At 41.5% G+C, this 22,035-nt stretch overlaps 3 protein-coding genes across 4 annotated transcripts in view; 1 reads left to right on the top strand and 2 right to left on the bottom strand.

The window, feature by feature from the left end:
* Positions 1 to 7,341, bottom strand: part of LOC109471441 (protein O-GlcNAcase-like) — a 14,731-nt gene extending 7,390 nt beyond the window's left edge. Inside the window, exons 1-9 of one of the 2 annotated variants that reach the window (XM_019770753.1) lie at positions 7,108 to 7,341; positions 6,061 to 6,112; positions 5,799 to 5,896; positions 5,348 to 5,478; positions 4,819 to 4,987; positions 4,428 to 4,526; positions 2,986 to 4,124; positions 2,475 to 2,649; positions 1,381 to 1,440 (exon numbers count right to left, since the gene is read on the bottom strand). In XM_019770753.1, the coding sequence (XP_019626312.1) occupies positions 1,381 to 1,440; positions 2,475 to 2,649; positions 2,986 to 4,124; positions 4,428 to 4,526; positions 4,819 to 4,987; positions 5,348 to 5,478; positions 5,799 to 5,896; positions 6,061 to 6,112; positions 7,108 to 7,177 (1,993 nt within the window). In that variant the 5' untranslated portion in view covers positions 7,178 to 7,341. The remainder of the gene's footprint in view (positions 1 to 1,380; positions 1,441 to 2,474; positions 2,650 to 2,985; positions 4,125 to 4,427; positions 4,527 to 4,818; positions 4,988 to 5,347; positions 5,479 to 5,798; positions 5,897 to 6,060; positions 6,113 to 7,107) is intronic. The other variant, XM_019770754.1, reaches the window with a different exon arrangement.
* Positions 7,342 to 8,505: 1,164 nt separating this feature from the next.
* Positions 8,506 to 10,959, top strand: LOC109471539 (adenine phosphoribosyltransferase-like). The gene is made up of 5 exons (XM_019770887.1): positions 8,506 to 8,640; positions 9,172 to 9,265; positions 9,855 to 10,001; positions 10,277 to 10,372; positions 10,663 to 10,959. Exons 1-5 carry the CDS (start codon positions 8,530 to 8,532, stop codon positions 10,809 to 10,811), a joined length of 597 nt encoding a protein of 198 aa, XP_019626446.1. The 5' UTR covers positions 8,506 to 8,529; the 3' UTR covers positions 10,812 to 10,959.
* Positions 10,960 to 13,530: 2,571 nt separating this feature from the next.
* LOC109471471 (aspartate aminotransferase, cytoplasmic-like) overlaps positions 13,531 to 22,035 on the bottom strand; it is a 9,504-nt gene continuing 999 nt past the window's right edge. The window contains exons 2-9 of the mRNA XM_019770802.1: positions 18,987 to 19,168; positions 18,345 to 18,453; positions 17,739 to 17,851; positions 16,774 to 16,878; positions 16,043 to 16,193; positions 15,385 to 15,550; positions 14,834 to 14,976; positions 13,531 to 14,179 (exon numbers count right to left, since the gene is read on the bottom strand). Coding sequence (XP_019626361.1) covers positions 14,025 to 14,179; positions 14,834 to 14,976; positions 15,385 to 15,550; positions 16,043 to 16,193; positions 16,774 to 16,878; positions 17,739 to 17,851; positions 18,345 to 18,453; positions 18,987 to 19,168 — 1,124 coding nt within the window. The 3' untranslated portion in view covers positions 13,531 to 14,024. The remainder of the gene's footprint in view (positions 14,180 to 14,833; positions 14,977 to 15,384; positions 15,551 to 16,042; positions 16,194 to 16,773; positions 16,879 to 17,738; positions 17,852 to 18,344; positions 18,454 to 18,986; positions 19,169 to 22,035) is intronic.

Here is a 22,035-nt window from a genome sequence, read left to right as displayed (position 1 = left end):
GTGAATTACGTGTCTTTCTCTGATCTGTGCGCAATACTTCAAAATCAGTGTGCTCGGTCTCTCTTTCTCTTCTTTTTTTTTTTCTTCCTTTTCTTGTTTAACATGTTCTAACTTTGGGGATCTCGAGGCAAACAGCCAAAGTCTAACCCCAGGGCAGGAAAGTCACACGTTTGCACAAAGCCGGTTCCTGCTCAAGAACTGACAATTTTGCCGGGTAAGCACTGGTTGGGCTATTTCTAGAAATGGACACAGTGTTGGGTCAGTTCATACATAGGATGCCTGCACATGCCTGCATAGATACATGTACACCTATTTTTGGCACGCATGTTGTAAGGGTCACGTAACACCACTCAGAACCCATACAGCTGTAGCTGTGCCTAGGCATCCAAAGACTGTAGATGCCGTGGACATATGTTTTACTTTCAGGTTTATTTGTAAGGAACACCCTATGTAAACTACTGGCAGTCCAACGGATGTAAAGTTGGAGTCCCTGCCCTGACACCATTGCATGGGTCCATTTCTTGACTGTCATAACCCAACCACAATGCACTTGTGAAAGAGAAAAAAAAATCCAGGCAACAATTTCTGTTTATGCAGAGCCTGAAAGGGTTCTGTCCCTAAGGAACCCTGGAGTCCACAATCCACACCAGCGTTTTTTTCATCATCGTTACTTCTTAGTGATTCCACATACAAAAGTCCTTTACGGTAAGTTGACAATTTTTGTTTGCCACTGGATGATGGCCTCTAGGTGATTCCAGTGGGACAGAAATAAAGGCTTGCCTGTAAAGTCTTGGAAGTCTGGAAAATAATGTACAAACTTATGCTTGTGTAGCATGTGATCCTGCAAGAAAGACAGGCTTTTCATCAGCTGAAAAATGGCTTCTTCCAACTACCAAATGTCTGTTCAGCACCAAAGGAAAAGCACTGATGCCAAATTGTAAAAGAGGAGCATCTAAAACTTAACAAAAATTGACAACTTTCTGATTTTATGGTTTGATTTTATGACAGAAGACAAAAGCAGCATGAAGAAAGCAGCCATTCAAACAGCGGTCAGAAAAGGCCCGTCTCAAGTACAAGATCACATGCCGAGAATAAAATTTTTTAATAAATGACCTGAAATGGAATAAGAGCAGCACAAATTGAGCCCTTGTGCTGTCTGGGAAAGTAGTGAGATTATTATATATGTAATACAAAATCCCTTCCTGGGAGAGGTGGTGTGAGTATGTGACTTCCCTGTCCCTGGGTGCTAACCTCAGACACCTACCGACCGATCGTTACAACTTCGAATTCCTTCTCTCCGAAAAAAATAGACGGATGATATCCATCATGATCGACTTGTGACCTAAAAACAATGTTTAGACAACGTGGAAGCCTTCATACATGTGCATCCGCCCCAGCGAATCATGTGGGTGAAGTTGCTGGTTAGGTCACGTCCGCCCGCTGTTTTACACAGGACAGAGAAACGGAATAAGGCATTAGTGAAGGGTATGGGCAAGTGCCATGTCCTGCTGAAGGAGGAAAGGCAGTTGGGATTTGTCTAGTATCCATGCATGGAGAGTCTGTCTCTGTATCAGTATAGCCTGTGTAACCGCCCTTCGGCGTAACACACCAGCTTCAAAAGTCTGAATTTCATACACATCCGAAAAGATAAAGTGCTAAGTTTCGCACTTGGAGTCTGAGAGCAACAGCTCTGCTTTGGCAATGTGAGAAACATTCTACCAAACTTTCTTTCTGTGCTACCTCTTTTGATAATATCATCCAGACTCAGCATAATACTAGACTTGTTTGTTTTAGTGCCTAAAAACCACTTGCAGTGTTGTATAATATTACAAGAGGGCATTGGAACACCCTGACAACGGTAGACAATTAGTACAGACATGTCAATACACTCGAGGCACGACTGAAATGCACCCTTTTCAGACAGATTTTGTCCAGTCTTTTCAAACAATTACAAACACTCGTGAAAGAAAATTTTTTGCAGGGATAACTACTTAAATATATGAGCAATGGTATTCTTTTCTTGAACGTGAGAATGTAGTGAAGACTTGGATAAAAGATGCCCACTGAAAGAGTGATCTGTGGTCCTGCCTAGAGTGTAACGGGGCAGAGAAAATATGCGCAGCAAGTGACGTTACAAGTCGCAGCATGTAAACAGCGCACACTGCAAATGGTTTTCAGCACAGGTGGCATTTCAAACACTGGAAAATAGGCTGGCTTTCAGAAAAAAAGCCTAAAGAAAAATATCCTATGGAAAAAAAAATTTTACTTTTCTCCAAAAAAAATTACTGCAAGTTATGATATAAATATACTTCTTGTGATGAACAACGAGTTGGCAGAATTCAATCAAAGCACCTAGCTGTTTGTTTTAGCAGCTTTTCTATGATGGTAGGTTCCTGTTTTGCGTGTTGTGCCAAAAACTGAAACGAAGCCAGCCTGTTTGCAAGCAAGAAAACATAATCACAGCCACTGCCTACCAAGCCACTTGACAAAAGACTTCATAAGGGCTACAACGCCCTTCAGTTCATAGACGTAAGGGAAGAGTTCGTAGACGGCGGCTCGGTTGGGCGCGTTCAGCAGACGGTTGACCATGTCCATCACACTCTGGCAGCTCTTGTCGTACTTCTCCGCTCTTTCGTGCCATTCCTTCACCTGCAAAAAAAAACAAACGAAAAGTTGTACAAAATCAAATCATACAAGCAACAAATCTTGACAGCAAAACACTTGGCATTGTTGATCATCATCATCTTCTGAGAGTTTCACGATTGTTGAACAAAAAGGTATTAAAGGTGTTATATTGAATTCAGTTTTCTACTTTGGCTTTACAGGGTTGCAGTGAGCACTTTTTAAGGCCAAATTTGCAGCAAAACGTTGTGTAAAATGTCAAAGCAATGATTACTATTTAGCATATTGTCTTTCAGTAATATCCTGACATGCATCTAAATCTAAGACAACAATGCATGCAGGAAACATGGATCTTCTACTCACATCCTCAGCTGTTGACCTGAGTGTTCTCTTGCACTTGCTCACAATTCTGGAATTGGTTTTCAGCCAGATAAACTCCTCTATCAAGTGCATCCCAAAGGGGCCGTGCTCGAACGGGAGATAGAACAAGTCCACCAACATCGCCAGGTCGTCCAACGTCACGGGCTGTGCCGTGTACAGGAGGTTTATCCTGGACTTGATTTCCTCTGTGTCAGTTTGCATTTCCAATGGGTTAGATGGGCTCATGTCCACTCCTTCATAGTCTATCTGCATCGTCTCTGTTTCAGGCACCTTTCCGTCAGCCGTGACGGTCGTGCAAGGCTGTGTTTCTTCAGCTTTCTTCGCGACGTCCCCTCCTTCCTGTTTTGATGACGTACTTTCGGACAGCGCGCTAGCAGGAGGGGTAGAAGAGACAGCGGGAGAGGAGGAAATGTCCATAGGCTCCAGACCCTCCCCCTCTTCGGATTCCTTGGATTCGGAGCTGGCGGATGTTACGGAGTCGAAGGCGGAATCGGTGGACGGACTGGACGGAAGTTTTGGAATGTCTATGGGCTCCCCCGTCAGGGTGTTGACCGGGCACATGACAGGCTGGGTGCAGCTGCTGGTGGTTGTGGGGGTCATGGTCATACACGTGTTCACTGTCGTGACAGAGTCCGTTATCACGCTTACGTTTCCGCTCCTTTTCAACACACCCATCGCGCCCGTCTTCGGCGTTTTGAGCTCCTCCATCCAGTCCTTGAGCGCCAGTTTCAGTGCCGCGTTCCGGTCGTATAACCCTCCTTCGGATTTCGCGCTGGAGTCTTCCGTGACGCCCTCTGTTTCTAGCTTGATGTCGGAGGTGACGGTACTGTTGTCCCCGCCCTCCGCTTCCTTTTTGGTCACGTCGACGGTGCTTTTGCTCCAGGTTGCCAGCGTGTGGAGGGCCATGAAGTTGCTCTCGAACTCGCAGTTCGGGTTGGTCAGGACCCCGTGCAGGTGCGGCATAAGCGCGGTCGAGCGGCCGTCGTACGGTCCGAGGAACACGCGCTTCTGGTCGTAGTCGTTGGCATGGATGTTGTCCCATATGACCGGGGGCCTCTTGATAGTTTTGGTCACTTTCTGGATATGTTCGACACTGATGATTTTCGACACTACCCTTGGTCCTGTGGAAGCAAAATAATAGCTTCAAACTCACACATGGACATCGCTGACCTAGCCTGGCATATCATCTCAGATTTATGTTATAAGATTCTGCATTGACGCTCGGTTATATATTTTTTGTTAGTGTTGAGTTCCATTTCATTTCACTGGTTGTGTTTTTCTCTTTAACACTATGCACAGGGTACGTCTGAAAAGCAACGCGTTAAGCACTGAGTGTGTTCACTCTATTGAAAGAAAACAGAAATAAATATACTTCCTTTCTTCAAAAAACCATGAAAGCACAAAGATTTAAACTACCAACTCACCTGTCCATAGGACATCTATGTCGGGGAGAAGCTTGGAGCCAATAGTAGTGAGGTACTGTGAGGACTCAATATCTGGCACTGCTCTGGACTCGCAATATTCTATGGGGCAAAACAATGTACAGAATTCATAAGTTACAAAATACTTTGATTAGCTATCAATAGTATCATACAAACCAGTCATGTGATGAATCTTCTTATTTTAAAAGCATACAAATGACATATTACATTTCTTTCAATTATAGCTAGTTACAGACTCACATCTAAGCTTGCACATATACAATACTAGCAGTCTCATGCCGGAACTTGTTTTTGGTTACAAAATAATCTTTGAAAGGGACAAGGCTGCAAAGCAAACATGGAAACAATGGCCTTTTTACAGAGCTGAGCCCACCTGTTGGACAGAAGAGGAATGTAGGTTGTCCCAGGTGTTGGTACACTTCGTTTGTGACAGAAACTTGTGCATGGGCGAAGGACTGGAACACTTCCTTGTCGGCGATGCACATGTCCGTCTCGATGTCATCGAAAAGCAGCGCAAAGGCCTTGCACCCAAAGTGGCTGACCTACGAACCACGGAAATGATGTTATTGAAAAGAGTCAAGTAAACAATAAGTCATGAAAGTAGAATGCTGAACTTCATCTCTAACACAAGGGTGCGCAAGGATCAAATTTTCAATGACCACTGTCACTTTTATCAGGATAAGTAATGACCAATCACTTCCGAACAAAAACTCGCAAGAGTTACAGCCATATACTGCAACCTTATTCACACAAGGCTTCATGGATATGGAGTTGAATGTTAAATGTATTCAACCTCCTTGGTCAAATGTGCCAGCCAGTTTATCATGATGAAATTCCATAATAATCATAAAGATGCTTTGCTATCTATATTCAGACACATAGTTGAAAGAAAAAGTCGTTACCTGTTCCAGTTTCCTCTTGAGAAATGTAACATCTTTTGCACTGGAGAAAGTTATGTCCAGACCAGGCGAAAGCGCATAAACAAAAGTCACGCTGCTTTCACTGGCTTCTGCTATCAGACTTGTCAGGTGTTCTGTTGGCAGAGACAAGAGAGATTAAAAGTCTTGGTAAATTATATTAAACCTGATCTGTATCTGTATCTGTATAGCCGGTATAACCGCCTTTCGGCGTAACACACCAGCTTCGCAGGCACGCGGCGCGGCGGCAGCTGGCTATATTACACCGATCGACTTGTTACACCTAACCCTTGGACTTCTAGCTCTAGACAACTCAGATCAACTCAGGAAGGCATAATTCCCAAAAGCAAAGTTGAAAGAAGTAACAATTTTCTTTATGCCCATTGCTACTGAAATGAAGCAAACAATGCAAGAGTAGTGAGTACAATAGACGTACCTGCTTCCTCTACAGAGTAAAGATCTCGCCAATAGGCCCTGTGTTTGTAGTCGTCTTTGGGTGCATACAGGTACGTGTTCAGTCCCATCTTGTTCATCCTGACAAGGAAAAACAACAAGGATGTCCGGTTTATCATCTATTTTAACAAAAATATCAATACCAAATTTAATTTGAAAACCATCACAGTATCAACAAAAAATATTCCAGGTACAAATAATGCAATAAAAAAGTTGAGTTACAGACATTTGTAAGAGATACCCACCTTCTGAACAACTCTCGTCTCTGATCCGTGGTCCATGGCTTTCCATAAAAACCTGCAACAACAATAATCCTTATTTCAGATCATAGGTGGAAAAATTCCAATTTTTTATGCCTGCTCCAATGCCTTTTCTTGCAGCATGTACTACATATAAAACACCATTGAATAAGAGTTTTCCAAAATAATCTTTTGGCCTTCATGTGACTCTTCAGTCTTGTGTGATGTGATGACACTTCACTCAGATATGGTAATATTGGCTCCATGTGGATGAATCATGAAGTCATGAGGGCAGACAAATATGTATATATCAAAGCCATACCACAATGTAGTTTGTGACACCAGTTTTGTAGAACAAAGAGTTTGTTAAGATTTTGAGACAACCACTTGTTCTGAATCTGAAGTTGTTAATCACTGAATATCAACAATATTGACAGGATCCTTTTTGGTAAGATTTGGCAAATATTCACAATCGTTATATCTTTTAGGAGATGTGTTTTTTTTTAATATCATATATATCCCTCCGTGTCATCTATAGTTATGTCCTGTTTACTGTTTACATAAAAATATTACTAGTATGTGATCATCAGATGATTTTTAGAATGGCAGCATTTCTTTACTATGTTTGAAGTCGTCCTAAATTCTATAAAACCCCACGTACAAATCTTTAAAAAAATCTAAACGCGCCGACAGTGCGCCGTACAACATGGAGAACAACGTATCTCCCAGAGGAAACATAACTCGCTGACGACCGAATATATTTGCTGCCCATTAGCCTGAGGCCCAAGCTTGCAGACCGGCCCGATTTGCATAGACGTCAGTTCGACAAGATGGATGTGCCACAATATGGCGGAAAAGGGGTGATGAGTTGGACAACCGGATTCGGAATCTTTCCGCCACGATTCTGAGCAAAAAACGCCAAAAATTCAACGCCTGCTGTCCAAAAATACATTAAAGATGCCCTCTATGTGAAATTTGCCGACAAATCTGACCAAATCTGAGGAAACATGGTCGCGTTTTGTCCTGAAAACATTCGCCAAAATTTTCACCTACCTTCCACAACACCCCTGAGAAAGCGGTTGCTGCAAACGACATTCCCGTTCACGTTCGCCATTGGTGGCATCTCTACGATGTCTTCACCGTAGTTGCCGCCACACAGATATTTCTGAGATCTTCCTCTAGGTGTATACTGTTAAATAGAGGCCAGAAACCTAGCTTTAGCCGGTTATTTGCGACTGGAAACCTCCAAAGAGTCCTAGTTCTCTCTCGTCTGCTCTGCTCTGACAGTGGGCGGGCGGTTTCAACCAGTTTATGCAAAGTCATGTGGTTCATGAAAGGCAGATCATTTAGAGGGGTAAAAACAAAGAATGTCAGTTACACCAACTTCATTAAAATGTCAATATTAAAAACATATAAAATTTTATTAATATAATTACTATAGTTTACATTTTTTGTTTTCAATAATTAATCAAAACTGTAAAATACCAGCATATTTATTCACACTTTAAAAACGCCACACCCCTTTACGACTTAGTGGTATATTCTATATGCCAATCAAGGGGCTGACATACCGACTAACCAATCAGGCGCGCTTTTATGAATGAGATTGGTTCCCGAATTGCTTTCTAACGGCACTGCTGATTGGTGGAGGCCATTGAGGCGAAGGAATGTAAACAAAAACACAGCCATCTAACATTATGCTGACTTGAGTTCAAAGTCTGACCCTAAGAACAACTGGTTTGTTTGTCTGTGGAAATGGTTACTAGGCTATTACAGAGCCACGTCGCGATCTACTGAAAGTCAAGTTCAGGTTGTGTTTTCCTCATCGGGTTTTCTTGCATAATTTGACATTTGCATGCAGCTTGCTTTACAGTTTTACTCAGGTTTCATTTTAATGGTTCCCTCATATTCAATGTCAGAAGGATTTCAGAAATTATATCACCTTCCCAGGTTGTAGCATGAAGCTTGAAAACAACAGTCATATGTTTCCCTACACATGTACATGTTACATGTTCACAGAATGATAATATTTTTTTGTGTTTACCTTCACAGAATGAAATTGAAAACAATGTTTTTGCTCTGTTTCTTTTTCTGTGCCAAACACAAGGTCAATGACCTGGACCAGAGGTCTGTCACCAGGGTACTAGTAACTGGTACATACTAGTAGCAGACACCCTGTGGTGTGAAAGGAAAATCAGGAGGAGTCTTTGTTGATGATTGCTTTTGGGAGACAATCAAAACAGACATGACGGATTGAATCCATGGCCCCACCCACTTAAGTTTAATGCAAAAAGCAGAAATTTAAAACGTAAAAAAAAATTGCCCTGGAAAACTTGGGATCAGTCCAAGGGGTAATGGTATTTGCAGAACCACAATCTCAATTTTACATAATTTGATATAGTAAATTTAAAATTCCAATGTGTTTTAACTCTTCCATCTGTATTACATATTTAAGATCATACAAAGTGTGACGTTATGGCGGAGGACAAGAGGGAACCTGACTGGTACCTGGCCCTGATGGCACCAAACACGAGAGGACCAGAATTCTGCTGGCTAGATCCCACTGCCATGTACAGGCATGCTGAGGTGAGGAACAATATACTAAAGTACTTTTATTTGCTGCATTGACTGTTATCAAGGAGATAAGTATAATCATGATGATTACCGGTATGTACAATCATTTTACTACATTACAATGAGTTCTTTGAATGAAAGCTCATCTGTGTTGGTAGAATCCATAGTTATAGAGTTCAAGCTTGTTCCAGTACAACGAAAGAACTCGAAAAGAAATTTTTGGCTGATCCCATCAACCTTCGTCAGATGTGTGAATCTGTGATGCAATCGCTGACTTTCCGGAAGCGTGATGACGTCAGGAGTGCATCACAAGTGGCGGGAAGACTTAATCTGCCACCATCACAGTTCAGAGAGGGTTGATGGGCCCTGATGTAAATTGCCTTCTTCGTAGCCTGACGTCATCATGCTTCCAACTTCTGGAAATTCAGCAATTGCTTCACACATCTGACAAAGGTTGACGGGATCAACCAAAAATTTATGGTCAGTTTTTTCCTTGTGTTGGAACAAGCTTAAACTCTATAACAATGAGTTGTTGTCATGCAGGCTTTTCACCAGTGTATAGCAGACATGACAAAGGACTTCAATCCTGATGAAATAGACCTGGTGGCTGGGATAGATGCTGCAGGTTATGTTCTTGGTATGGCACTCCATTTACTCACTCACTCACTCACTCACTCACTCACTCACTCACTCACTCACACACTCACTCTATGGCACTCCATTTATTCACTCACTCACTCACTCACTCACTCACTCCATTGCATCCTCTTTTATTTGGTTAACCATTGCAAATTGCTAGAGTGAGGAATTGGTTCCTTGAAAAAAAAAAGATGTGATGCCTGTAGTTTTCATAGAAGAAATGTAGAAGAACTTCTTGGCACAACAATTGTACATGGTATACAATATATGGCAACTATTGAACATAATAAGTACAAAAAGGTAATTATAATTGAATAAAACTTGTCATCTACAGTTGGAGGTACTAATTGATAATTAAAACAACAAGGGATTAGTATATAACATATCAAGTGGGGCTAATTATGAGTTTTGGTAAAAAAATTTCTGATTATAAACAAGAAAGCAGTCTTTTAAATATTTTTTCACATGTATACTACTACTAGTACTAGTATTCATACAGGGAAAGATCCTATAAGCTCCTTGGTAAAATATCATGTTTAGAACATTCCACGTATATGGCATTAAAGTTATATGATTGTGTTAAACAGGTGCTGCCATAGCCTTTCACCTGAAAAAGGGATTTCTCGCCATACGTAAGTACGGACACCTTCCTTCAGAAGTGGACGATGTCAGCTTCAAGGACTACTCCAAGAGGGAAAAACGTATGGAAATTAGGAAGAATGCCTTCAGGCCAGGTTTGTGTTTCAATGTTGTTACTGGCTTATTATGATGTTTGTTGGTCAGTGTAATTGTAACAGTTGGTTTCAAGTTCCACCAACTGACTTGTCTAACAGGTCCAGACCATATAGCCTAGTGCGCTGTTGGTGCGTCGGGGTCTTAAACTGGCGGCCAGGGTTTGATTCCCAGGAGCTAGCAGTTTTTGTGTTTCTGCTTGCCGCTCAATGCTTCATAACATTTTTTTAGGCCAATGGAGATGTGTGAATGATTGTAGCCTGACCATGTCTTGCAGGTACAAGGGTGCTGATTGTGGACCAGTGGATTGAGACTGGAGGGAGCATGACTGCTGCAGTGGAGCTGGTGGAGAGACAACAGGGCATTGTGGCAGGTACAGAATAAAGAGAGTCTTATAACACTACCAAGCTTTTTATTCAGCTGTGTAGATATGTACATATCTTATGGTATATATACTCTATAGCAGTGACACCTGTGCTGCTGTGCAATGTGAACCAGTCAGAATTGCCCTGAGGAAGGTGACAGATGGCAGAATAAAACACTTGGTTGTGTAAAAAGTCTATCTATTCAGTGACTTACAAACCTGTAGGTTTCCTTTTATTTCCATGACACTAGCAGCCCTTTTATAGTTCTTATCAATGCTACCATCCTCTACCATTGCAGGAATTTCCTGTGTCTGTATTGAAGAACAGGAGAGAGCGAAGAAACTTATGGAGAAGTACAAGTGTGTGTCCTGTGTGAGGTCTAAAGAACTACAAGCTCAAGTTAATGCTCACGACCTGGAAAGCTTCAAGACATACAAACCTTTGTGATATGGAAAAAAAAGATACTTGATATCCATGATCATGATATCCATGGGTTGGACGTATCATGGTTCTTGAGTGCTACTGCATGATTTTATTGCAAGTTTGATTGAAAGAAAGCTATAAAACATGGATAGAGAATGGGTAGTGAAGTGCTATGTGTAAAATGGTATGTAATAGTGATGCATACCGGTTCACTGGACTTGGATCCGGACTTGTAAAAATGTTTAGGTTCAAGTCCAAAAAAACCTAAAAGTCAAGAACCGAGTCCGGACTTATTACCATAAAAGACCATTTCACATACCCCTTTTCTTTTTAAACCACCTAAAACCTTCGTAGATTCCAAAATCTTTGCTGCAAAATGAAGAAAACATTGCCATCGGGCATCGTCAAGTACCAGCCTCCATGTTATGTGGCCAAAGTTTCACCCAGACAACATTGCAAGGTTGCCAACAAGCAATTTTGTATATGCCATGGGTTTAGGTCTGGACTTAAGTCCGGACCTGAACCTAAACCTCTGGACTTGAATCCGGACCTGAACCTGAAATTGGGTTTAGGTATGCATCACTAGTATGTAACAATCTTGTTGTGTGCCTCAAGTATTTTGTGACATTTGAAAACGCTAACTTAAAGACATTAAGTATGGCTGTCACAAGAAAATAGATAAGACTTGTTCAGCAGTCACTAACTGTATGAATTCTTAATTTCGAAGAAAATGTTTCTTCCAGCTTTGTAAAGATGTGCTCAGGAAGATTTTCAAATTTCTGGTGCTTTTCTAGGGTTGACTATTGGCAGCATTTCACTGGTTTCCTAACTCTCCAAGGGCTCTGCACATCTTTGTTGCATGGCAGCTACAGTTGGTAAACAGCAGTTACCAAGTTAGGCCAACAGATGTGGTGCTGGAATGATGTAATGGCATTTTAATAAACTGTTTGTTGTTTGTCTTCTTGCGTTCTCTTGCCACTATCTGTTTTAGAAGTTTGAAATTAATTTTTAATGCATTGCCTGGATACTAGTAGTGTCTAGGGACAGAATTACTCCTGGACCATCTGTTAGTAATATGACTTGAAAGAAAAAGACACTCAAGCACAAGCCAAATACATTTACTTTGAATTTCTAACTTTTGAAAATTACAGAGAGATGTCTTTACAACAGTCACTACAGTACTGTACATGTATATCAGAATTACCTACTAGAGGTATATCAATACATTGTGTACTCTTGAGAAGGTACATGTATTTGTAAGGACTTTCTGCTCTAGTTTGGGGCACTACAAGATATTTGGTATAAATATTGAATATATGGCATGCTTTGACATATAGGCCATTATATTTGATACAATAATTTTCAAGAGAAATATGAATTACAAAACTACTCTTTTATAAATTGACTTTTTATAATTCACAATTTACCACAGAGGCAAAATAATGCATCTCTTTTAATACTTTAGTCCAAATCTTCTATGTAAGGACTACTCTTGCAAAATAAAGCACTATACAAAAGTCATGGCTTTTAATTACAAGAATTTGGCATAACATTAAAAATCATGATGCCAACATGCTTTTCTACCGGTCGCAGCATTGTGATTTGACCAAATTGGAAATAAAAGGCATTGGATAAGTCCCAAAACGATTTCTCTGACAATCTTCCTGACAAATATTTTGTGAAAAAAAGGTAGTAGATAAGTCAGGAAGTGATTTCTCTCACTCTGATTTTATCCATCGAATATCCCCAGTACTTTCGACTTTCTGAAAGTACTAGTAAAATGATTTGCTTTGTTTAATTTTTTTTTTAATGTGGTAATATTTTGTAAAGTGCTCCAACATAATAGGTGCAATCTTTCTAGACATCAAACACAGATACACTTACTTTGAAATGATGCATAGGTACGGGTAAGGCATTTGCACTGTCAATCCTTCACTTCAGTTTCATTCTTAGCTAATTCTTTTTTTTTATACATGTATATCAACAATCTTTTGTAGTGTTCATAGGATCTTTTTTAACTGCATGATAACGATCTAAAGTGAGTAATTAGTACTCAATTTTTACCATTAATCGAGCATGCCACAGTATTGTACTAGCCATGCATGCAATGCCACCCAAAAGTCACTCAAAACCACTTGGACATATACAATTGTGTATGTACCAACAGTGTTTCTGACCTGGTGTCCAGTCTATCGTGGTTGGGGCGGGCTTACTCTCCAAGCAGAGGTTGTGGGGGAATGATTGTTACCTTTTTATATATTTTTTTGTCGCTGCCCCCACCAACTAACCCGTCAGTGGCTGGTGACCTTCTCTGGCTAATGGATACTGCCTGGCCAATTTGATACTGTCTTTTTGTCACTGAAAGGGATCTGCTTGGAGATTAGGGTGGGCTAGCTCTCTTTGGGAGCTGTATTAGTTTGTTGACCAGTGGAAGTGTATTACGCCTGTAGGAGCTTTATGATGGGGCTAACTGAACTACTGTTGAGCAAAACCTACCGGCGAACCTAGCTGAGTCGGGCAGGAAGAGCTCCTGCAGCCCGAAGAAACCCTGCTCCAACCTCATCAATAGACTGGACACCAGGCTAGTGCTTCGAATCATCTCAACCTGTGTGCTCTTATGTGATCAAATCTAAACAAATTTAACAGATAAATTTGAATAACCACTTTGAGTACTATACTGCTCAGTTCAGGGCTCGAAATACTAGCTGCAAATGTAGGTTAGTGCAGGTAAAATTGGAGCTGTGCAGGTATTTCCGATGTCCACCTGGTCCATGTACTGGTCCACGAATTGGGTTTAAAGTCATGTACATGTAGGTGTATGTTGAGTTTTATTTGCTGCAATGACTATTACCATCTATGAAGTTTAAAAGAAATAATGGCAATGGTTTCTGAACAGTTTTCAGTATAACCCATACTTCTCAAAGTCTGAGTGGTGCGGGTAAATCTTGTCTGATGGAGGTAAATTTCCAATGTTACCTGCACTCAGTGCAGGTATGCAGAAAAAAGTATTTCGAGCCCTGAAGTTGGAAGGAACTCCAGCTAGCTGGCCGGCTCCTCACAGTTTTGGGTCCTCGGTGAGAACCCGCCCCAACCCCAATAGACTGGATACTAGGTTACAGCATTTCAAAGCATCTCAACCTGTGCGCTCTTATGTGATCAAATCTAACTAAATTTAACAGATAAATCTGAATAACCACTTTGAGTACTGCTCAGTTGGAACTTCGGCTAGCTGGCTCCTCACAGTTTGGGGTCCTCAGTGACGTTAGTGACTGCATCGTTGATGGCAGAGGCGATGTAATCGGCGTTGCCCGTGGTGACGGCGCACATGTTGATGCGACCGTTCTTCATCAGGTACACGTGGTACTTGTTGATGATGTAGTCAACTTGTTTGGCTGGGAAGAAAAACGATAAATGATATTAATTAACAGCTGTTGCAGCCCTCCTGCTTTGACTTACGCTGTGAAATAAGCTGTTTCATAATTAGAACTGCATCATGGAAGTTCATTTGTGTTGGTAATAATCATACTATACGGTGCTGTCATTTATTCCAACTCCAAGGATACGCAAGGGACCACAGTCGCCTTCATCATGATAAGTAATGACCAATCACTTTCGAGCATAAACCTTTGAGAGTTAAAGACGTGACCTTATTCACAAGAGTCTTTGAGAAGAATGAAGGCTCTTAAATTGTTAGTACTTCTTGGTGACATCATGCTTGATACATGTCCATGGATGTTGACAAAAAGGTAATGGATAAATAAAGATGAGAAATAAACACGGCAAGAATAAACAAAATTAATACAATTGAACAGTAATGGTCAAAAAAATCAGAAACTCCAAAACAAAGCAAGAATAAAAGCAAATACAATGTAACAGTAATGGTAAAAAAATGATAATAAAGCTTAAAACCAAGAGGTAAGAAAAATTTCCATGCAGCTATTCTACTTGCTGAACTTATGCCCCAACCCGGTGATGCTGAACATGTGTATACATGTACATGTATTTATCTTTCATTACATGAAAACTGTTCTACATGTTGAACTTACGCCCCAGGCCGGTGAAGCTGAACATGCCGATCTGGTTGGTGATGTGGTCCCAGTTCCCGGGAGTCTTCAGCTGACGGAGCTTTTCGTGCAGCAGCCGCCGCATGTCACTGATCCGGCTGGACATCGTACGGATGTTGTCCTTCCTGGTGAAAAAAAAAACAACAAAAATTACGGCTCCCTGTGTCAAATGTGCAGATGCTGGCACATTGGCACACCAAATCCGTAGTGTGTTTTTGGTATACATTTAGACAGATTAGCCTATGAGGCTAGGTGGGTGTCACTCCACCATGCAAGCCTAGGGAGGGAAGTCATGTTAAGTACCTTTCCCAAGGGCACAATGTGGCGGCATGGTGAGTTTCGAACCTGGGACCTACCACTGAATTACCAAAAATCTTTAAAAAGGCCATTCACCATTTATTCCTAAAAACATAGTTTAAGTCTGTAGCAACTTTTTAACACCTAAGTTAAGTCTGTAATCAGGTTGTTAACTCCACCCAAAATAACACTTCCAAAGAAGTCCCAGAAACAGTGTCCCGGTATATAGTTCTCACCATTCTGCGTAGAAGGCAGCGTTCCCGAGCACCGTGGCCACGATACGGCAGCCGTGGTTGGGCGGGTTGGACCACATGGGGCGGGCGATCACCTCCATCTGACTGCGGACTCTTCTCAGCGACTCTGGGTCCGCAGAAACGATCACCAGGTTTCCTGTACGCTCGTCTGGAACAGGGAAGTCAAACTTTAATCGTACTTTGCATGGAGATGTTTAAGGGAACTCTTTAAACCTCAAAAAAGTCAACTGTCATCCTGAGACACATTGATGAAGGTTAGACATCCAGGTAAACAATACTCATAGTAAATTTAAACTCCACTATTGGATACATTACAGAGATTACTTCTGGACGTTTCCAGGGAAATCCATCACAGTGACTCTTCTTCAGTGTCACTAATACAATGTACTAGACAAGTGATTACTAGCAGAACTAGTCAACACATATACAATGTATATGAGCAACTTTAAAAACCTGGAAACACTCAAGGGTTCTAATGCAGTTGTAAGAGGGGCCAACTAGTAGTGAATCTACAATCCACCATTAACAGAAAAGGAGGCCTGAGTGTTTGTCTCTTTGTTATATGTGACCCAGACCAGGCTCCAACTATGGCATTTATTGCATGAAGCCAGGTCCTCACAACAATTATTTTATAACTTACTGTAGAGCCCAAAGTTCTTGGAGAAGGACTGTGCGACCATCATCTCGAATCCCGCCTTCTCAAACAGCCTGACGGCGTAGGCATCTCTGTCCAGGTCACCCGAGGCGAAGCCCTGGTACGCCGAGTCAAATAGCGGGAACAACCGCCGCTCCTGGAGGGAAGGAAAGGCATTGATTGTCAAGTGTCAATCACAGTAACTGTAACCATCGTTTTAGATAGAGATACAGACTTTTTATCTACATACTAGAGGAGAGTGAGTGTGTGTCAGTTGTGATCATAAGAATCATCAAGAAATCACAGATTTCACACTTCCAGGAAGTATTTTGGGTTCACCCTATTTCCTGTGTCTGACCCTCTGACCTCCTGTCATTCTGCCTGTCAATCTTCACCATCCATGTGCTGTCAACCTACTCTCAGGTTCACCTGATTTCCTGTGTCTGATCATTTCTGTAGCCCTTTGGCCACACAGTAGTGCAAGCACTACAGAAGGGGGCTAGCCATACTCTCATGGATGCTGAGTGCCAAGCAGAGAAAGCAGTATGTACCATTTTTTTAAGTCTTTGGTATGACTCGGCCGGGGTTTAAACTCACGACCTACTGTTACAAAGCAAGCACTAACTCTTCTTGATTGCTATATATTGCACCAGTGACTTGTACCTTGAACTAAGTGCTGAAGTTCTAAGTCTACAACAAACAACACATTTTCCAGAAGGCGTTAATTTTGCACATACCCTGACGACCTGCATGATCTGCTCCCACTCACTGGGGTTGGGGTCCACTCCGGTGGGGTTGTGAGCGCAGGCATGGAGGATCACTACTGAGTCTTCTGGTGCAGCCTAGGGTAAATACGAGGTGGAAGAATATTACATTAATTTTGTACATTGACACAATATATATCTATCAATATAAATGTACTCAAATAAGTTGGTACAGAAAATTTGTTTAAAAAAAAAATCATCTAAACTGTCAATATTTATCTAAGGATTTCAGTGAATTCAATCTGAGAAAAAAACTTTTCAGCTGAGACAGTGCTTCACATACACAGCTGCAGTTTAGATCGTTCCCACTAGATGGCACTGCTACAAGAAAATTCTACATGTACCACCAACAGTTCCCCATGATAGCCTGAAATTAAATAATCCTCAAGCCTGCATCCAAACAATCTAAAACTTCTCTAATTTATGGAAAATACATGTAGCTGCAGTAACTCCCCTTGAGTAAAAGCTAAGAGGATTTAGGAAGTCAATTAAGTGGGAGTCGAGATATTTGCATAATGTGGCTCAACTGGCCCGAAGGGTGCTTGATCCCCAAGATGTTTACCTCGCTTGTTTGCGGGTACTGGGGGGTGTATCAGTTCATGGCAACTTCCAATGTAGCAGACCTTACTTTCCACTCTTTTCAGCTGCTTCTGATCTCTGAAGCCTGGTAGAGACTAAAGATGGAAGTCCTGTGTTTGGGGACACCCCACAACCCTTAAAGAACCCACCATACCTTTTGAAAAAGAGCAGGGGCATGCCCCAGTGTATGATGGTCCAAATACTACTATGTGGAAGTTGGTGATTCACTACAAATCACTTGGATGAAGGCGTGGCAAACCCGTCTCGTATTAGCCACAAAAGGCAGTGGTATCTTCAGCTAGTTGAAGGCAGCTGCCTCAAAATGAAAGAAGAAGAAAAAAGACATGTTCCCTGCTTACCCTGAGATCCTCCAGCATGCCCTTGATGTCCAGGCCCTTGGTGGAGGCGTCCCAGTACCTGTACTCCCTGATCTCTGTAAAACCTGCGTGCTTGAAGATTCCGAGGTGGTTTCCTAGGAAACAGAACACAAAATTCTCACACATGAACTGCCAAGCAAAGCAGCACTAAACTTTCATGCATGCATTAGTAGCTGTTTGGCACCAAATTTGTTGAAAAGAGCAGGGGTCTTTCAGTCCTTACAGTCTGGTCTCAGCTTTGACATTTTGAAGAGATGATACTCATAGCTATAGTTAGCCTGAGTGTCAGCCTTGTTAGCTTTCGTCCCCTCCCCAAGATCTGCTTGTTGGCGGGGAGCGGATCTTGGGGAGCTGACGAAAGCTAACAAGGCTGACACTCAGGCTAACTTATAGTCATATGTAATGTCAACCCTTCCACAACAAGGTAATACTTGAAATGGATCATCTCTTAAATCACTAAAACACAGATTCGAGAACATTTAGTAGCATGAAATACATGTGGGCTTCTATAGGAAGAAGAAGACCACACAGGAAGAATAGCTAATGTATATGTATACTAAGTATGGATCAGAATAATGTCAAACTCACCCCAGGTAGGTTTGGAGTGGTACATGACGTTCATGCCCAGACACCGCTTGAAAAACTCTGCACTCAGCCTCAGGGCACCCGTACCACTCAGGGCCTGAACACCTGCAGCCTGGAAACACAGGGATACACATTATGTATCTCATTCACGTCTAGATGTACAATGTATGTCAGGGTAGAGACTCTGATCTGGTACAGCCAGCAATTGTACCAGAAGAGATCCTGATCAATTGCTGTAACTTAACATTGCCTAACATATCCTAAAAGTTAAACATTCAATCACATTACTGGTAGCTGCTATATTTCATAAGCGAGACCATATCATCAATACATGAACATATTGTAACTCATATACTGTATAGATAGTAGTTTGTAGTAAGAAATGAAATAAGTTATACATAGTTTAGTTTTGTAGTATTGTTGTATTACTGCCACACATTGTACCATGTACGATTGTCAAGCAATAAAGTTCATTCATTCATTCATTCATATCTATTTAACAAATAGTCTATGCTTGTCAAAATCATAGATTGTACCAACAGAGACTCAGCTAAAGTTGGGGGGCTACCTCCACTGGCATGTTATTTGTCTACTTGGTCAAATCATTTTGCAGGTGCAGTTACGTTCTGCCGACATGCTCCCCACCCTGTTCTGAGCGATAGACGCGGCGTCCTCTCCTAGCACGAGCTTGGTGGCGGCCTTACAGAAGCTGTCCAGTCCGCACACGGGCAGGTACTCGTGGTTCAGGATGGGGTCAGCAGCCATCTGTGACTCCACAGTCCGCACCACCGGCAGGACCCACGGTAAACCCTCATCTGTACGGTACGCTGGGGGGAGAAGGTACGATTGTAAGAGATAGCTTTAAACAATGTTTAGAGTTAGATGTTTAGCAGGTACTCGTGGTTCAGGATGGGGTCGGCAGCCATCTGTGACTCCACAGTCCGCACCACCGGCAGGACCCACGGTAAACCCTCATCTGTACGATACGCTGGGGGGAGAAGGAATTGTTTAATCAGGTTGGTGAATGATTGAATAGTATTTTGCATTTCTTTCTGTATTCTTTATTTTCGCACATAAAAATAAATGATAAAGTAGAAATAAAATACAAAAGCAGCATGTGCTGCATGGGGGAAGGCAGAGACCTGTATCTGTATCTGTATCTGTATAGCCGGTATAACCGCCTTTCGGCGTAACACACCAGCTGTGTTACGCCGAAAGTTACTAAGGTGTTACTAACAGACCTATTTAGTCTTTGAGGCCTTTCCTACAACTAATTGTGAACTATAGCTGTAATTAGCAAAAACTAGTAAATTGAAATAATAACACATAGCTAAATGGTACAGTTCTTTATCTATATCCACTTATTTAGCAAGAGCCGATTGTTTTGTATTTGTACATTGCAACCAAGGTGGGTGGGGCATCCATCAACCAGCAAGTTGAGCAACTTTTTTTTTTTATTGATGTGTTATGTGAGTGCCATGTGCCCAGGGGGCTTTTGGTGTGTAACGTGGCAGGTCACCAAAAACGTAATCTCCAAGCAGACCTTTCACTGTCCAAATCTCTCCAATCATATATACAAAAGTTAGGTATACTGTGTAATGTGTTTGCCCCCAAGTATGCAAATTGCAAAGTGTCCAAATTTGGAAGTGAGACACCAAAACTTTTTCTCCAAAAATGTATCACCTAGAGACCTACAACAGTCACAATGGGGGCAGAATACCCATCCAACATTCCAAAGATTACAAAGTAACAAAAGCATTTGGAGATAAGATCTGGGCATTTTGAATGACAGGACTGACAGGTTTTCCTGTTACAGGTCAGTGAGAAAACACAGACAGTGTGGGAATTATGCCATCACTAGTAAATTTTACGCTTGCCCAGGCCCAATAATTAGCCAAGGAACTTTTACTTGTGTTGGCTTCAATTAGTAAGAATCTCTAAAGGAAGAAATAGACAGGAAGAAAGGCTAATGCTTACTAGTAGGACTGAGGCCAGTAAACACACCTACATGTACATGTATACATGGTCTCCTTGACTCCTTCAGTCAATATATACCAATAAAATCAAATTTAAGTACTGGTAGAAAAAGTTACCAGAGATTTGTACGTACTGCTAAGGCCTAGGAAAAAAAATGTTGTGTTTCCGGTTACCTGACCGACCCTATGAAAAACCCCCCGACCCTAGCCTTTTTTGGGCCGACCAAAAATTTCGAGCGGCTAGCGGTCGGTTTTCAAAATTGGGGATTTTATCCCCGATAAATGTGCTCGTCATTCCAATTTTCTTCGGTCGGGCGGCGTGGATCGAGCGCTAATTGCACGGATCGGGCCGCTATTCAATTCCATTGTCGGCACAATCCTGTGAATTGACGATGAATTGTCGATCTCGCCATGACGCCACAAAGAAAACGTTGTCATTGGTAGAAAATCTGACACCCCGCTGGCGTTTCACAACAAAATTTTCATGTAAACAACTCCGACTGTCTTTGTTTACATCACGAAAGCTCACCGATACAAAGTAAAACTCCCGCCGGCCGGCCGCGCCCGATCGCATGGTTGCGGCATGGCGCTAAGTTTTCGGCAGCTCGACGGAAAAATAATCCATCCCCAGAAGAAATGTTACGCATGAAAATAACAACTACAACTTGTTTTCCTCGTTATATGAGTTTTTGAGGCCGTAAAATGTTTAAAACGGTTGAAATTTGCTCGAAAAAACGGCTCGAAAATTCACGGCGACAAAGACAACATGGCCGACCTGTTTTCACAATAACATTGGTCAAAGGTCAAGATAGCATCCAAATGTATAGATACATGTAATAAGTACATATTACAGTGCTAAAACGATACTTTAAACGCATGAAAAATATTTTTTCGGCTACGCTACAACTGAAATAAAAATTCAGTTATATTTTAGTAAGGTTAATTTTCAAACATTACTGAGAAATTTTCCGAATTAATTGGTTTCTTGTGTAATATTGTTGTTTCTATGCATGTGCGGTTGGATGCTGTCATTGTAAAGACCCTTTACATATTGGGAGAATCAGATGAGATATTAGAGATTATCACGCTTAGTACCGTGACCCGAGTGTCTCTCAAAAATTGTTTTTGAGTGGAGTTTATAAACATGATCACATTTTTATTTGTTCAGCTGTGTCAATATGTGATTTGTTTGAGAAATAGGATTTGGTTTAGTTTTTAATATATTAATGTCAGTTAACATCTTTGGAATAAATTGCTCCAAGTTCCAGGTAGTAAATACATGTACATTTTGTATCATGTATTTTTCACTTGTTGAACTTGTGGAAGCACCGTTGGCCCCCGGTTAGGGGTCATCCGGGGAACCTATGCCCAATTTTTTCAAAATTAAGGGTAGAATTTTTTTTGAACATGAGGATAATTAAGTACAGATCTTGAACCTTTCTACTGCCTTATACATCTGCAGTTGTACAGAAAATGTAGAACTGAAGTTGCAGGAAATGACCTCCATTTGTGTTTGGAAAAGACAAAATGCAATAGCTTCCCCCCCCCTCCAGACCTCCCCCCCGCCGCCCGCTCCTCCACCCTGCTCTGAATTTCTGGGGAGATCCCTGTCTGTGTAGTACAAACAGATCATACGTTCATTGTCCCGGCTTTGATTGAAAAAAAAAAAAAAAAAAGTAAAAAGNTACCCTACCCTACCGACCCTAACTTTTTACTTT

The sequence above is a fragment of the Branchiostoma belcheri genome, unplaced genomic scaffold, assembly GCF_001625305.1.
Source record: "Branchiostoma belcheri isolate BF01 breed outbred unplaced genomic scaffold, Haploidv18h27 scaffold25, whole genome shotgun sequence".
Lineage (NCBI taxonomy): Eukaryota > Metazoa > Chordata > Leptocardii > Amphioxiformes > Branchiostomatidae > Branchiostoma > Branchiostoma belcheri.
Note: the sequence above shows the minus strand (reverse complement) of the source record. Positions and strands in the feature narration are given on the sequence as shown.

What these genes read in the sequence shown, in the direction of transcription:
- LOC109471539 (XM_019770887.1), top strand. Translation starts at nt 8,530, where the DNA reads ATGGCGGAGGACAAGAGGGAACCTGACTGGTACCTGGCCCTGATGGCA. An exon ending in CCATGTACAGGCATGCTGAG is followed by an intron (nt 8,641 to 9,171) that starts GTGAGGAACAAT and finishes GTTGTCATGCAG; the next exon opens with GCTTTTCACCAGTGTATAGC. An exon ending in ACAACAGGGCATTGTGGCAG is followed by an intron (nt 10,373 to 10,662) that starts GTACAGAATAAA and finishes CTACCATTGCAG; the next exon opens with GAATTTCCTGTGTCTGTATT.